This window comes from Epinephelus moara, chromosome 10, assembly GCF_006386435.1.
Source record: "Epinephelus moara isolate mb chromosome 10, YSFRI_EMoa_1.0, whole genome shotgun sequence".
Classification (NCBI taxonomy): Eukaryota; Metazoa; Chordata; class Actinopteri; order Perciformes; family Serranidae; genus Epinephelus; species Epinephelus moara.
Window position 1 is genome coordinate 17,831,208 of NC_065515.1, and position 15,524 is coordinate 17,846,731.

The 15,524-nt window shown below is 42.0% G+C and overlaps 2 protein-coding genes across 5 annotated transcripts; both read right to left on the reverse strand.

Moving 5' to 3' along the window:
* Nucleotides 1–309: 309 nt before the first annotated feature.
* On the reverse strand, nt 310–9,739 carry ftsj3 (FtsJ RNA 2'-O-methyltransferase 3). 2 transcript variants are annotated; one of them, XM_050055436.1, is made up of 22 exons: nt 9,572–9,739; nt 9,308–9,413; nt 7,552–7,598; nt 7,322–7,401; nt 7,032–7,131; nt 6,596–6,790; nt 6,366–6,481; nt 6,090–6,194; nt 5,722–5,822; nt 5,545–5,631; nt 5,277–5,438; nt 4,903–5,038; nt 4,552–4,745; nt 4,286–4,403; nt 3,098–3,179; nt 2,981–2,994; nt 2,826–2,929; nt 2,608–2,705; nt 2,050–2,152; nt 1,351–1,534; nt 1,105–1,199; nt 310–975 (listed from the first exon to the last, which is right to left on the reverse strand). In XM_050055436.1, the coding sequence occupies exons 1-22, from the start codon at nt 9,636–9,638 to the stop codon at nt 729–731; spliced, it is 2,541 nt and encodes an 846-aa protein (XP_049911393.1). In that variant the 5' UTR covers nt 9,639–9,739; the 3' UTR covers nt 310–728. The 2 variants fall into 2 exon arrangements, with proteins under 2 accessions (XP_049911393.1, XP_049911392.1); XM_050055435.1 differs by having other exon boundaries at nt 2,826–2,994.
* Nucleotides 9,740–10,475: 736 nt separating this feature from the next.
* Nucleotides 10,476–15,524, reverse strand: plaat1 (phospholipase A and acyltransferase 1). 3 transcript variants are annotated; one of them, XM_050054824.1, is made up of 5 exons: nt 15,322–15,524; nt 14,420–14,469; nt 13,777–13,915; nt 12,056–12,324; nt 10,476–10,675 (listed from the first exon to the last, which is right to left on the reverse strand). In XM_050054824.1, the coding sequence occupies exons 2-5, from the start codon at nt 14,444–14,446 to the stop codon at nt 10,574–10,576; spliced, it is 537 nt and encodes a 178-aa protein (XP_049910781.1). In that variant the 5' UTR covers nt 14,447–14,469; nt 15,322–15,524; the 3' UTR covers nt 10,476–10,573. The 3 variants fall into 3 exon arrangements, with proteins under 3 accessions (XP_049910781.1, XP_049910780.1, XP_049910782.1); XM_050054823.1 differs by having other exon boundaries at nt 15,293–15,524; XM_050054825.1 differs by lacking the exon at nt 14,420–14,469 and having other exon boundaries at nt 15,293–15,524.

Sequence of the window (15,524 nt, forward strand, 5' to 3'; positions counted from 1 at the left end):
TTAGCGGTACTTGCAAGTTGACTACCTGTCGTTTCAATGATTGTTTAGCCAATATGTCTATTTTTTCATTTCCCTCCACCCCTACATGAGCAGGAACCCAAAGGAAGGAGATATCCAATCCCCTGAGGCGATTATGGCACTGGGTTGGTTGTATTATATTCACAGATATAAAGTGACCGTTACAACTTCTATAGTTCATAACTGAAGCCATTTGACTCACACAAAGAGCAATACGTGATCTAAATCTTCTGTCAAGAAACTATGGTTCTGACTTTTTTAACTCATAGAACACACTGAATAAATTATTGGACAAAACTTTTATTGCAAAATGTGTATATAATATTTACAATATTAATAGCAACATTTCTGGAGAACACATTGATTGTTATTGTGTTTTACTCGATGTACTGCCACTGACAGTTCAGCTGTTCAGTGAAACCACTCAGATCAACATCTTCACAAAGACGTGCACAGAACAGCAGCATTTAAATACCCACAGAACATATCTCAAGTATCCGGCGGTTTAAACAACTTCAGCACAAGTTGCTAAAAAGAGGGCATCCATGTGAGTGACCAGCGTTCATTCTGGTGTCTGTACACACGAGACAGGAGGTCAAACTTTGGAGCTCACAAAGCTCCATAAATGCTCGCCTGTAACTTTAAACCAGGCTTTAAACCATGTTTAATGGTGAGAAAGGCAGGACTGTGAGAGCGCTACAGGGTGACATTTATCTTCCTTTCCGCCCTTTCCCACCCTTCATCCCTCCTCTTCCTTTGCCGCCTTTTCCTTTGCCTCCTTTAGCACGTTGCTCTTTCCTCTGCATCCCCCGCATGTCTTTCTTCATGCGACTGTCCACCACTTTAAACGCTCCCTTGACGCCAGCGGGCCGCCTCACCTTCTTGCCAGCCCCCTTTTTGCTCACGACGTATGTTACTTCTCTCTTCTCCTTCCCCAAACCTGCTTTCTTGTAGATACTGACAAAATGGGGAAAAGACGAGACCAATTATCAACATGAAATTAATGATACAATTTAGCATTTAGTTTAACGGAGTCATCATGTTCTTTTGAGGTGCGTCTCCACCCCTACAGGTGTGACATCATACCTCTTCAGCTGAGCCATCTTCTCTCTCTCAGAAATGTCCACTGTGTTGACAACTGCCTCTGCTTTCTTCTTAGCCTGCTCCATCTTCTTCAGCATCTGGGAACGTCACAGAGGTAATAACAAATTAAGATCTACAGAAATATTTTGCCTTACTTACAAGTTCCTTAAACTATAAAGATTTTAAGTGTTTTTGTTTTCCGGCATCTGTCATCAGCAGTTGCACCATTGTTCTTTTCCCCGCTCTTACCCTCCTCTTCTTCCTGGCCTTGGCCTCAGCAACTCGTTTGATGGGTCGGGCATCGATCTCCTTCCATTTTTGTTTGTACTCCTCCACCATCTCCTTGGTGACCGGCACCGGTTTCTTCCGGTGTTTCCGTTCGTCGTCCAGGAACCACTCCGGTACATCCCACGCCTCCTCTGAGCTAGCAAACCTGCAAGACCATACAGTCAGTTTACTGTACAGCCATCTTTCATCTTTTGGTATTTTCATTGGATTCGTTGACAAGAACAAAAATAAAGCATCACCAGCTTATACTTTAAGGACTGTATGCTTTGTGAGACCATTTGAAACAGCTGGAAAGTGGGCACACATTAGGACAAGACACACTTAATCCACAGACTGCCTAAACATGTCGATCGCCCCCTGGTGGCTGCCTGCAGTGTAGGTCATAAACCCTGCCCTCTCCGTGTGAACAGATGGGACGTGAACCAAACTAAAAACTCAAAGGTACACATCTGGTTTCTGTCATTTATGAGGGTTCGTATCACCCCCTCCGGAGATCACTACTGCGCAGACTCTGGCTCCAAATGTCATCGCTGATGGAAGATGGAAGATGGCAGCGGCTGTATCCTGGACATTTTGGCTTCATTTTTGTACAGAGGGATTACGTGGAGATGTGTCATCCATCTTTATATACAGTGTTTGACTCAAACACAACACACACACCTGTGGAAGGAGCCATCCATCAGATCCCTGGCTCTCTTCTTAGATGTAGCGATCTGACAGCCTAGGGCGAGGCCCTCTGCATCCAGGATCCTGGCTTTTTTACCTGAGGAGCACAGAATCCATAAACATCTAAAACTTTAGTCTAAAACATGAAGCTGAATGGCTTTAACTGGCTGCATTTGTGTAGGTTGGAGTAGGGCTGGGCGATACGGACCAAAAATAATATTTCACTATCTTTAGACTGGCAATAGGTTCTGGGTCTTTTCTACAAAGTGGACTAAAACATGTATATGAAAATGACATAGCCTGTATTAAATAACAAGAATGTTGTAAGAGAACTTGTGAGCAAGTGGGGGCAGGGTGTGGAGTTCCATTCACACAGCTTCACATAGGAAATGCTTCACGAAACAACAATCTATGCTGATATAAACGGTACTTTCTCATCCTATATCTCGCTTGAAAATATATCAATATACCTTAAGAAGTGGATATATCACCCAGCCCTAGGTTGGAGATCACCAGCTTGACCCCTGACATTTAAAAGTTTCTCATACTCACTGGTGCTTTCTACAGGAACAACCTGGAAGTCATCATCGTTTGCCTCTCCTGACATCCCATTGGCCCCTTTGGTGACCTGCTTCATCCTGGTGATCTCCCTGGAACAAAATATTGATTTGTATTTTTATTCAGTTGTCAATAGAACAAATCAAATTGGATGCACTATATCATATTTTGAGAGGAAAATGGCACAGACAGCCACATAAGTATGGTTTTACTTTTCATCGTCGCTGCTGTCGTCTGAGTCGCTGTCGCTCCCCTCCTCAGCTTCCTTTGAAGGTCCCGCCTTTTCCTTCTCTGGTGGAGCAACCTTCTCTTCAGCCTCCTGCTCCTCCTCCTCCTCCTCCTCCTCCTCCTCTTCTTCTTCTTCAGCTTTCCTCTTTTTGCCTTTTTCCGAAAAATATTCATTTCACAAATATTTTTGTCAGTCCACATTTGGGAGAGCTAGTATCCTTTTAAAGGTGATATTTTATATTTGTCAGACTGTTACCTTTTTGTTTGCTCTGAAGCCACTCGGTCTGTCGAAGCTCGCTCTCTGCGTCTCCTTCTAGGTCGATCTCAGAGAAGATGCCCTGCAGAGCAAAAGGACAGCAGGGTGAAAGGTCAGAGGTCACTCCAACATCAAGTCTGGATTAGGGCTGCCCCCGGCGAAGAATTTTCCTAGTTGACCAATAGTCGTAATTAAGGACCATTAATCGAGTAGTCGCCTGCATGTTTACGATATTAAAATCATTTATTTTGGGCGGGGCAACACAATGGTTTGAGTTGAAGGTGTGAGAAAGAATAGTTTCAATAACATTGTTAACACTGTGCTACATTACAGAGAAATACAAAACCGTACTAATGAACCTTCATTAATATAGGCCTATATTTTATCTACAAGTGCACGTCACACACTGAGCGAGCCGCCTGTTAATGACGCTGTCGGCAAAGCAGTAATGATTGTGCTAAGTGGCTAATGGGCATGTAGCTACTTCCATGTTCCAGATGATACGTCATGTTTGTAGTCGACCAATGAAGATGAGTTTACATATCACCTTGGGTTCGTCCTTCACCTTTTATCTATCACAATACAGCTAAGCCTACATACCTTTTGTAATTTAATCCTTCTTGTGTGGGTACTCCTTTCTCATTGCCGTGGCTTCCTCCGGCAACAGATAATGCTCCTGGTAACGCTCTTCTATGGCGCCATTTTTGCTTTGCAACAACACCCAATCTGTTATCCACCACCTTGACTACCATATACTCATTCGGTACTTTTAGTCAAAGTTCTACGTCTTATTTTTTGCCATTGCTTTTCTTCCTCTAAACTATGCTCTGTAACTAAGCAACCAACCACAGCGTAGACAATCTGCTTCCTGTTTACACTGGTATGCATGCCCAGTGCTCATGAATAGTCATGTGATATGTGTTTTCAGGCATGTTAGTACGGACGGAGATTATTTCTGGAACAGTGCTAAAACACTTGTGTGTACAGAGATCGTTTTCTTTTTAAAAATGCAGTTTCAAAACAAAAACGCATTAGTGTGGGCGGGGCCTAATTTGCAGGTTTAAGCCATGACAGTGATTAGTGATGTGAACGGAGAGGCAGGTGACAAGTCACTACACAACCCCACTTTGTGCAACTATCAACATAAACATTGTATATATCACATCACTGGAACACAAGTGGACAAACCTTGCTGAACCACAGGTCAGTCTGTCGCGCCTTCTTCTCATCCTTTCCTTCCAGTTCCACTAGCAAGCCACTATCCTGTCCTTCCTCCTCCTCCTCCTCTTCTTCAGTGAATGTTACTCTAGAAAACACAGGCACAAATAAGCAAACACTGATTAAAAGAAGTATTAATTATTGAGGGGTAAGACCCTTGTCTTTTTTCCAGAACATCAAAGGAACAGAATTTCAAACAGTGGACAGCCTTGTTTCATACACAACGCTTGACTCACTTCTTCTTTGGTGCTTTCTTCTCCAGCTCTTTCTGCCTCTGCTCCACCTCCTCCATGTCCTCATCATCTAAATCAGAGGCCAGGGACATTGCATCCGCATCGTCGTCCTCTTCCTCAGACAGGTAGACATCGTCACCCTCTTCTACCAGGGTGTCTGCCACCTGCATGTCCCCTTTGGATATATCAGCCAGCGCCTGATGGAGAACCGTGAACACCAAATCAGGACAATAAGTTACAGTGACTAACAACTTAAAGTAATCAACAGAATTAAGTCTACATATAAATATTTTTCCAACCAAGCCCTAGTGGGGTGTCAGCATCCATAGGTGTGCATGTGTGTGTTGTCTTCACCTTTTGCTTCTTGATGGTGCTGAGGGAGAACATGGATGAGTCGTTGGAATCTGCGATGGAGACGCCAGGCAGGTCCATCTTCAGTGCCACCCTCTCCCTCTGCTTCCTCCGCTCCTTAAGCAGCTTCCTCTTCTTCCTGATGGAGCATGACAGTTACACAAACTCTATTTGCCTGGCATGTTTCATTTTAATTTTCTTTCACCAAAAGCACATCAAGGGCAACAGGTTAACAAGGTGATGTCTAACAACTACTTCACAGCTGCGTCTGAGGATCTGTTACAACTTAATGCTGCGGCAAATAGTCACAGAAAAAAAAAAAAATAAACCTCCTGAGCAGAACTAAAATTGCGATCCTGAACAACTTTGTATCGTACCGTTTGAGCTCAGCGACCTCCTCAGCTTTCAGTTCTGCCAGTTTCTTCACCATTTCTTCCTCCTCGCCATCCTCTTCTTTCCCCTCCTCCTTCTCTTCCTCCTCCTCTGTCTTCTTGTCTGGCTCTTCCTCTGATTCAGCCTTTTCTTCATCAGAACTTAAGCTAAAAACAAAGCAAAGAGGAATGTTTTTAAAAATCTGCTGTGACACACTCTGGAAAAGAGGATATTTCAGTAGCTTTTTGTAAATGAACTGTAAAGACTCTTTACTCAATCTCCGGGTCCAGCTGTTTGGCCTCCCCCTTCAGTTTTTTGGCCAGGAATCTCCTCAGTTTGGTTCGCCAGTTCAGCAGCAAGCTGCAGGAGAGGATGGAGGAAAGAAGAGTCACTTGAGTAACATCTAATCTTTATTATTTCTAAAAACAGTACTAACAAAAATCAACTTACCGGAGCTCTTTGCGGCCCAGTACTTTGATGTCACGTAAACATTCCTTTATCTCATCGCTGGTGGCCGGGTGAGACTGCAGGTCTGTGTTGTCAAAGGTGATCTGAGTGAGGAGGACAGAGTGAGAATTGAAATACAGGAAGGCTTTTTCTCTCACTGAGGTCACCCAGTTTACATTTCATACACTGTACTGTGTATTTTAATATCAAATAATCAGGCCCAGGACGATTAATCATAAATCTTTAACCTTCAACAACATCTCTCTCTCCAGATTCAACTTCTATCTCACAGGAGTTTCTATGAAATGGCAGAAAATGAGTGGACCTCCAGCATCCCTCTTTGGCAAGTTAAAGTAGTATAAAGATCTCACCTCACTGGCTTTGTCCAGGAAGTCTATGGCATTTTCGGCTTTCAAAAAGGCTGTCACTGTGAAACTGTGGTAGAGTGTCAGATCACCGTCTGCGTATCCCTCCGCCTGGAACAAAAGAGCAGCTGTTTGGTCAGTACAGAATATTTGAGGACAAATGTGAGGTGTTTACTCCAAAGTCGACATTCAAACATCAACCTCAATATGGGAAAGTCAAGTTATTTGTTCTTATTCGTATTAGCTCGACTAGTATTCCATCATCTCATTCAGTGTACATGCCTTTGGCTTCTTGACAGGATTCAGCTCCCTCACAGTTTTGGCCTGCACCTCCACCTCTTTGAACGCATGCTTGGGGTCAAAGAACTTACTGTCGATTTTGTCTGGGGCAAGAAAACCTGGGAAGGAAAAAAACAAACGTGGTTAAGATATAATACGCAGAGGTGGCTAAGACACAAGACTCTGATTTTTTCTCTTCTCATCAGAGACTGTAATGTGCAGCTGCCACTGACCCTGACAGATGACAAAGATCTCGGCGGACTCGTTCCTAGACGCCTGCGGCTTGGTGGCCTGAACTTTCTTGAAGAACTGCTGGAAGATCCAGAGGAGTGGCTGGTAGTCTTTGGAGCGGAAGACCTTGGTGACAAAAGTGCCGCCTTTGGTCAGAAAATCACAGGCCAACTTCAGGGCCATGAGGGTCAAATGAGCTGGAAAGGAAGCGGAGAACAAAGTGAGACGTTAGGTTCAAATGCAATCCATTATGACAGGTGATTGTTCTTCTCATTTTGTTTAACTATTTTTGGACACATGGCACATTACTTGCTGCTATACAAAGGAACAAAATTGTGCTATGGATAGCCAGTATTTGCTGATAGCTGGGTCTGTAAATTCTGATGTATGAAGATGTGACTGGAAATTTCTTTTAATTTTTAGTTTAGTGGCACCTACCTTGTGAGAAAGCATCATGTTGCCAGTTGGCTCCCACATTCGGGGCTCCGTCATTTAGCACAACGTCGACCTTCCAAGTCTGCAGTTCCTTTCGTAAAGCCTGTATGAGGGACAGAAAGCACCTTCCTTAACAAACTCATGTTGAGAACTATCCTGTAGTTTGTGATTTTAGAGAAATCTGATGCTTGGTAAACAGTGCAGGTGTCTAATGCCAGGACGAAATCATCTGTGTCTCTGGCATTTTGTTTTCTCATGTCCATTTTCCTTCAGCTCTGCAGCAGCTGCCTCACCTGTCTGCATTTGTCTGTGGTGATGTCTTCTTGCAGCGCCACCACATTGGGGATGGGCTTGATGGGCACCAGGTCAACACCTGACAGGAAGAAACACTTCTTTAAAACTTTTCTCACACTATTTCAGCGATAAAAATTAGATCACACTTTGTTTTTTTTCCCAAAACAACAGACTTTAAAAGCCTTCGGAGAGTCAGAGCGATTTATTATCATGATGACATCACACTCACCAATAATGAGACTGGATACAGGCATAAACTTAGACGCCACCTGCAACCTGCAAGGAGATTTTCAATCAGGGGTGCATTCATATATCACAACATACATTTTGCTCATGTTTCTCCTGTGATCTGACAGATGTGTACTGTCTCTCCAGGATGATTAAATATTGAATTATGACTTTGGTTTTGTCCCAGGAAAACATTTTATCAAACCTTACAGATAAAAGACACCTGTTAGATGATATCATAAATCATTCCTCAGATCAGTGCTGAGCTCGCTAAATTAGCTTTTAGTTTTTTTGCACCAAATAAATGAAACAAGTTACAAGAGGTACTTTAATTAAGACAGGTATGTGTTGTTAGATCATTTCAAGCGTACGTTGGATGATATGGTTGCTTTACAGTGTTTCTGCTTTGGTTAACTGACAGACATGATATTTTTTTTCTCTACATTTGACTGTTTATATTGTTGTTCTTCCTCCGTCATTTACAGCAACTTTTTCATCTGTTTACTGTTTTATTATTTATTTATAATTCTTGATAGACTTTGCTGCTAGTTATTTGTTTTTATGGACTTTTTTCATCATTTCATTGCGACTGCTATCATGTATTTGTATCCTTAGAGCCCACTGAATGTGAACTCCAGGCGTTGCTGTAAAAGAGCTTAATGCTCAGTCTTAGTACCCCACAGGGCAGTGGTTCCCAACCTTATTTCCTAAGACAGTGGTTCTCAAATGGTGTGGCATGGCATTTTGTGATAACCACACATTATTATCGCAATAGTCAACTGGGGCCTATACAAAAAGTTATGAATTAATTTTTGATTGACCTCATCAGTATGTTGTGCGCACCCATTTCCTAATAAAAGGGCAAAGTCTACCTTACAAAATGTAATTTCATTCAATGTAATTAAAAAAAAACTTCACAGGGAACCTATTTGTCGCTTTTCGCATGTCAGCATTATAAGTGCGTGAAACATCACATTATCATACATGATATCATTTCCCATTCAAATGGATGTGTTACTGGTGCTTTGAAGTCATTCTAAAAAGTTCAAAATGAATTCTTGAATCGTTTTATTGATAAATATTTCATAAGTAATGGTTGGTTGTCATTGTTATTTGATATTAGTAGATAAAAAAAGACATTTATGTTGTGACAAGTGATAACACATGTTATAGAGGCTATTGTGCACAGATATAAATACAGGTGTGCCTTGAGATTTTGGTTTGCCCTTTGCAGTGCCTTGGGCACAAAAAGCTTTAAAACCACTGCCTTAAGAGACACTTTTTTAAAGTGATGACCCCTGATTAAGTGGCTGTTTAACAAATATATTACATTTAATGCATAACAATAACCGTAAAGAGCAATGGATAAACTGCACAATTACCCCAAACAATGAACGCAATACCTGCAGGAAAATGTGTCAAATGAGCTATTTCATACATGCTTCATAGACTTCACTTGTTAACTGATTATTGTTTGTTGTAATTTTCTAACACCATTTAAAATGGTACTTGTGCATAAAAGGGTGTCAAGTGCCATTTTAGCTGTATAACAGTATCACACACAGTCTGTTTGGGAATACCAGCCCTGCTTCTATGATGTTGCCCTGCACCATTACTGGAGGGCTCTTGTTGAGGTTTAACAGTGTCCCTGAATTAGATTTATTTTTGGTCCCTCTGTGTCTCTACAGTTTAGGCTCTCCTGTTTAAAACCCTCTGCAGACAGTTATCAAATGATCATGTGTTGACAGGCAGCTCACCATCCACCAGGAGCAGCGCACAGGTCGATCAGAGCTCTGGCTTTCTGTAGAAACTGAAATTTACGGTTCAGCTGGATGAGTTTGAAAGAAGAACGAGAGCGATAACCTGAAACAGATCAAAACAAGATGTTATCAGACAGCTGACACTTTAAAATCACACCGTCTTTAGGCTGAGGGAGTTAGCTAGCAGTCATGCTAATGCTAACGTACATCTCAGTGCTAACAGTCAGAAGCTTGTTATCTTTTACAGCAGCGGTACTTTACCTGTTTCTTTAGCCAGGTGATAGAACTTATCCTTTCTGGTTTTTCCGACTTTCAGTTTCTTCCCCATATTTGTCGCTGTGGTTTTTACACTTTAATAAAGAAATATCACACTTAAAGCACTCCGTGGTCCATGAAAACACACGTGTGGCTGTGCCGGCGCAGATGTTCGACGTCACACTGCACGGAGCCTACTTCTTCTTCTACTGATTTTTTACTGTTGTTTTGGGGGCATTGGCGCCATCTGCTGTCTGTGCCGCAGAATGCACAAAACATCTTTAACTGTGGCCCAGCTGTAACAGAACATCCATCCAGGGGCGTAAATATAGACAGGGCACTGTCTATATTTGCACTGGGGCCCCTGGGGTTTAGGGGCCCATAAAAAGAGCAGACCCTTGCAAGTGATTCAAATTGTCACCTTGGAAATATACCTGTGTTTAAAGTTAAATTATATAAGGTTCCTGGTTCGAATCCAGGGTGGGGGAGCCCTGTGCAGAGTTTGAATGTTCTCCCCATGTCAGCATGAGTTTTCTCCAGGTGCTCCACTCCGCCTTCCTCCCACAGTCCAAAGACATGCAGGTTAATTGGTGACTCTAAATTGCCCGTAGGTGTGACTGTGAGCGTGAATGGTTGTCTGTCTTTATATGTTAGCCCTGCGATATTCTGGCGACCTGTCCAGGGTGTACCCTGCCTCTGCATGACCAGACTGAAGATTAACTGTAATGACATGTTCTTTGTAATTTGGGTCGACCATATAAAATATTAAAAATAATAATAATAATAATAATTTGGGTCGACCATTTAAGCAGTGCTTCTGAGTTATTAATATTTGACCAACAAACACAGTAGGAACCATACAGTGTGAGCTATATGAGGCCATATGACTCTCCAACACACAACACAGTAGTTTGTAGTTTTATTAATTCTTTATTTTCATTATTATTCTTTTTAATCACAGCCGCATGAATGTTGGGAGAGAACACCCTTCAGTGAAGAACACAGCTGTCAGAAAGGCCTGTTTCTGGATCGTGTGTTGATCAGTCCCAGGACAGAGAAGGCACTGGCTGCTGCCGTCACCAAACTGATGGCCCCAATGGCCCGTGTAGCCTGAGGAGACAAGGAGGACAAGACGAGGTGGACTGAGGATTACCATGATCTTTAAGATAATAAAAAGGCTATAGAGATGAGTGACATTCAAACACAGATTTGGTACTGGAGTAACCTTCTAACCTCTACCAGTGGTTCCCAACTGGTAGGTCGCTGTCTAAAAGTGGGTCATGGGTCCATTTTGAGTGGACCGCAAGAGACACAGGAATGTTTCAAGTTGGTAATAAGAACACTTTATTTTAAATTATAGCAAATTACCCAATCAGCGCTTTTATTTTGAAGTGCAGTTTCCTGTTGTACAGTGAGTGAATGCCACACAGCTACTTTAAGAGACCGCAAACTAGCCCAACACATTCTCACTCAGACATCACATATCGACGTTTGGTTGTGGACTTTCCACATCGACATATGATGAGCAAGGTACACTGGTTGGTTGTTGACGTTCTAGGATGCATTTACTCTCTCAAAAAGAATTGATGTCTTTTTTGCTTCAACAACAAATGCACGTGGTTTCATTTAGCCAACACATGCAGGTAGTTGGGTTTAGGAAAAAAAGAACAGGGTTTGGCTTTACATTCTAACGGGAAGCGAACACCGGCCTCCTGGGTGAAAGCTGGTGGTTGTTGGACCCATTCACCACCACTCTTGCCCACTCTACTCTGACTTTCGCCATTGTAACTTTCATTCTTGTCCTGCCGTGTTTTCCCCTAACGCTGCTGGGTGCTGTTTAACAAAAACGCCGTCCAGCCACGTATCATGCTAACGTGAAAGGACAGGTTTTTTTGTTGAAGTCTGACTCCAGAAGTTACTACCCAAGCGGCAGATTTCAACGACTTCGGAGCGAGACCGGGTTGCACGGCCAAACGCAAGCATGCCGTCACTTAAATTATTAAATTGTGTGGACCTTGAACTAGTGACAAAAGAGAAATCTGGACCCTGTAGCTGGACCAGTTGGGAACCACTGCTCTAGACTTCAGCCATAACTTTAACAACTCCAAACCTGTGCTTATGTCTAACCAGTCAACACAGGCCCAGTGATTGTATTTAGGTGAGTTTACCAGATAAAAGAAAGGTAAATTAGTGTTCCTTTACACAAACTGGCTACCACACAATGACAGAGCTGAAATATACACATAGAAACGGTCTGAAGTGCAGAAAGTAACACAGGCCACTATAAAGCAAATGTTAGATTTATTTTATGGTACGGTTTACTTGAAAGAAGTCACTTTTAAATGTGCTGTTCTGCTCCAAAAATATATACTCAACAAGTAAAGCTATGGCAGTGGTGACGTTTCATCATTCAGTGTGGTATGAGGAGTGAAAAGTTAGTGTTTTGCCCTGATGACACATGAGACAGAAACAAAATAAAAAGTGAGAGACCTGCTCGGACACCCCCTCCCCGTAGCGCAGAAGGGTAACAAAGTGCTCGCAGTTGCTCCCCAGCAGGTCGTAAGACACCTCCTGGTCAATGAGGACTTGCGCTCGCTGAATGATTTCACAGGTGGGCAGGGGTGTGTGGTTGTGGTCGTACTTGTTGTTGATTCGGTACGAGTCGCTTCCCACCACCTCCTTCAGCAGCTGCATGCGCACCACTGCCTTCCGGCTGAAGACGGACTTCACACTGGACATGGCGGCCGCCTGGTTCTCATCTGGAGAGGAAGAGGAGATCCTCAGTGTGGCAACAAGAGTTTATTCTATGGACTGTACAAGTATTTACCAAAACTGAATATGTTCTACAAAATATCAGAAGATATTTGTGCAAATCTGAGGATCATTTGGCAGAAGGTCTTAGGGTGTGAATTAAGCAATGAGGTATAAAAAAATAAAAACTGGTGTGATGGTTAGCACTGTCGCCACACAGCAAGAGGGTTCCTGGTTCGATTCCGGGTGGGGGAGCCCCTCTGTGTGGAGTTTGCATGTTCTCCCTGTGTCAGCATGGGTTTTCTCCAGGTGCTCCGGCTTCCTCCCACAGTCCAAAGACATGCAGGTTAATTGGTGACTCTAAATTGGCCGTAGGTGTGAATGTGAGTGTGAATGGTTGTCTGTCTCTATGTGTCAGCCCTGTGATAGTCTGGTGACCTGTCCAGGGTGTACCCTGCCTCTCGCCCAATGTCAGCTGGGATAGGCTCCAGCCCCCCGTGACCCTCAAGAGGATAAGCGGTTAGAAATGGATGGATGGATGGATGGATGGATGGGTAGGGGTAATAATTATGGCTTTAGCCTAAACCTTTTCGATCAGCAAAATTTGCTTTGGTTCGTCACAGCTTTAAAACTAATGACTAATTATTGCTATTTATATATTTTCTTCTTGTGTGTGTCTGACTGGTATAAGTTGGAAAATGGCAAAATTAACTGAAGCTAAACTAAACTAGAAGTATGACAGTGTAAAAATCCCTTACAAGTCAAAATCCTACATTCAAACACTGACCCTTTTTCCTGAAGAATATTTTTAGCATGCTTTCTTTATCTGATAGGAAACACAGGCTGTAGTTTTTCACCACTGCCAAACAATGACTGTGTTTAAATAGTTGTTTTTATGAGATGGTTTTGTGGCTTTACATGTCCTGAATCAGGCCGCAGGAGGACTCGATGGGCTACTTAAACCCACTGTATCAAAGTGCTTCAAATTCAAACTTCAGTTCATATTACTAATTATCTGATGTGCCTAGACCAGCACAGTTAACATTCTGAGTTCCAAAGCATCCCCGTCTTAATGTGTTATGTATCTTTACATGTTAACGGAGTCATTGTTCTTCAAATAGGCTGGCTATTCCTTTCCTCAAGCAGACAAAGATACAGCTTTAGTTGGAAGGAGAACATTGATTGTAAGGAACAGAATATTTACTGCAAACAAGCCTTCACAAGAGATTCATGGGTATCCATAAAACCCATTTTCATTCAGATATCTTGTGCTGACAGTTCAAGGGACCCCTTTGAAAACGGCCATGCCAGTTTTTCCCTCACCAAGATTTTGCCTAAATGTAAAGCACTATTTAGCCCCCATTATCAGAATCAAAATCCAAAAAATTTATTTTATTTTATTTCATTTTATTTTTTTTAAATATCCAGTTATACTCATCTCTTGGAGGTTTCCTACTAACCGACAGGAGTTAAGTTGATGATGTAACCATCTCCCAGATAGAGCGCCCAGTGCTGATAGGCTGGTCTGAAGATCTCAATGAGGTCACCAGGCTGGGGGTCACCAGTGGGGTCAGGAAGGTCAGGGTCATTAGAGGCCATCTGCACACAGAGCGAGAGAGAGACAGTGTATATAAACCAGCAAATAATTATTTTACACATTATCTGCTTCCTTTAAAGTTACGCTCAGCTCCAAGTGTGTGTGAAATGTGTCTGTTGTACAAAATGACATTTGGTGGTAATATAAGGATGTTGAGAGGACTGGCATTTTGGAAGTATAAAAATCTACACAAATATAATGATTTTATATCATAATCAAGAGACATCTGATGCAGTATGGCAGGCCTTGAAAACTAAAAACAAAATTTAAATCTTACTTTTCTGTCGGCTTTTGTAAACAGTTGCTGCATGCTTGTCAAATTATATCAGTGTTACAATTTAGGAAACTATAGCTGTAAATACACACGTAATGACTCACACACGTTTCCCTTTTCGCAGGTCAGCAGGGTCACTCACACTCCATCTTTACACACCAACATTCAGCCATCACAAAAACACACACTGTTAAATTTCAGGGTCATACTAACAGCCTTTCAGTCGACTTACAGTAGAGTTTTGTTGTTGTTTATCCATCCCACATCATGCTTCCACAAATTCTAAAAAGAGAAGAAAACACAGACAGGAAATACAAACAACAAAGCTATATTTAACCCACTGATGGATCACTGAATCTTAGAACTGAGAAATAGTACTGATAAGAGTCAGAAGACAAAATAACTAAATTCCCGGAGACAGAGAATGCTAGATAGGATGGTACAATGTAAAGGGCACCCATACATACACACACAGACAATACACACATGAGCTCTTGTGTCACCTGTGCTGCCACAATAGCGTCGACACAATAGGGAAGCTGACAGAAAAATAGTTTGAGCCCGGGTTATTTCACGTAGAAATAATCACCCATAAAAATCTGAATGATTGTCACTGTCACAGTGTCTGATAGATTGTTTTTAAATGAATTCCCTCTGACACTATAGTTTAGTTTGGATCAGAATTACATGTGGATGGAATGAAATCTATATCTGTCCAGGAGGGCAATTAGTACATCCATCTCATTATTAATGTATGGCACTGGAGCCACACTGAAAAAAGACAGCCTCATATTATTTCACCAAACCAAAACTCTAACATGAAGGTAAGATAAGCCGAAGAAGAGAGAGATAAGAGGAGAGATGTATGAAAACACACTTAACTCTGTATATGATTAGTTTTATCATACATTATGTAGTAATGCTCTAAAAACATCTACATTTACTATATATACATGACATTTTGTAGAAATATATACTGTAAAAATAAAGTGCCATCAATACCTGTTAAGTCCCTTGTTGTAATGTTACAGCATAATGATAGGGTTTTTTGGATTCATGTCAGAGGCTCAAACAGTCGACACATGCACACAGGCGTAATACTTACTCAAACACCAGCAGCTTTTTCTTCCTCACCATTTTAATTCTCCATCATAAATCCGCACATAACCATAAAAAATGCAGCCAGAAAAGAAAAACAGAAAGAGATTGATCCCGAGTTTCTGAGATGATGAAAGGTTGCCAAATATCCCAAAAGCCAAACCAGACGCTGGAGGTCCTGGTGGAGGTATTTCAGTGCTCTGACTGATGACAGTTTGCCACAGAGGCTAAGGTCACAC

Coding starts and splice junctions, on each gene's coding strand:
- ftsj3 (XM_050055435.1), bottom strand. CDS start 9,638: ATGGGGAAGAAACTGAAAGTCGGAAAAACCAGAAAGGATAAGTTCTAT. Junction 6,195..6,365: donor ATCCTGTCAAGAAGCCAAAG/GCATGTACACTG, acceptor CTTTTGTTCCAG/GCGGAGGGATACGCAGACGG. Junction 976..1,104: donor AAGATGGCTCAGCTGAAGAG/GTATGATGTCAC, acceptor CCATTTTGTCAG/TATCTACAAGAAAGCAGGTT.
- plaat1 (XM_050054824.1), bottom strand. CDS start 14,446: ATGGATAAACAACAACAAAACTCTACT. Junction 13,916..14,419: donor AACAACAACAAAACTCTACT/GTAAGTCGACTG, acceptor CTCTGTGTGCAG/ATGGCCTCTAATGACCCTGA. Junction 10,676..12,055: donor GGGAGGGGGTGTCCGAGCAG/GTCTCTCACTTT, acceptor TTGTCTCCTCAG/GCTACACGGGCCATTGGGGC.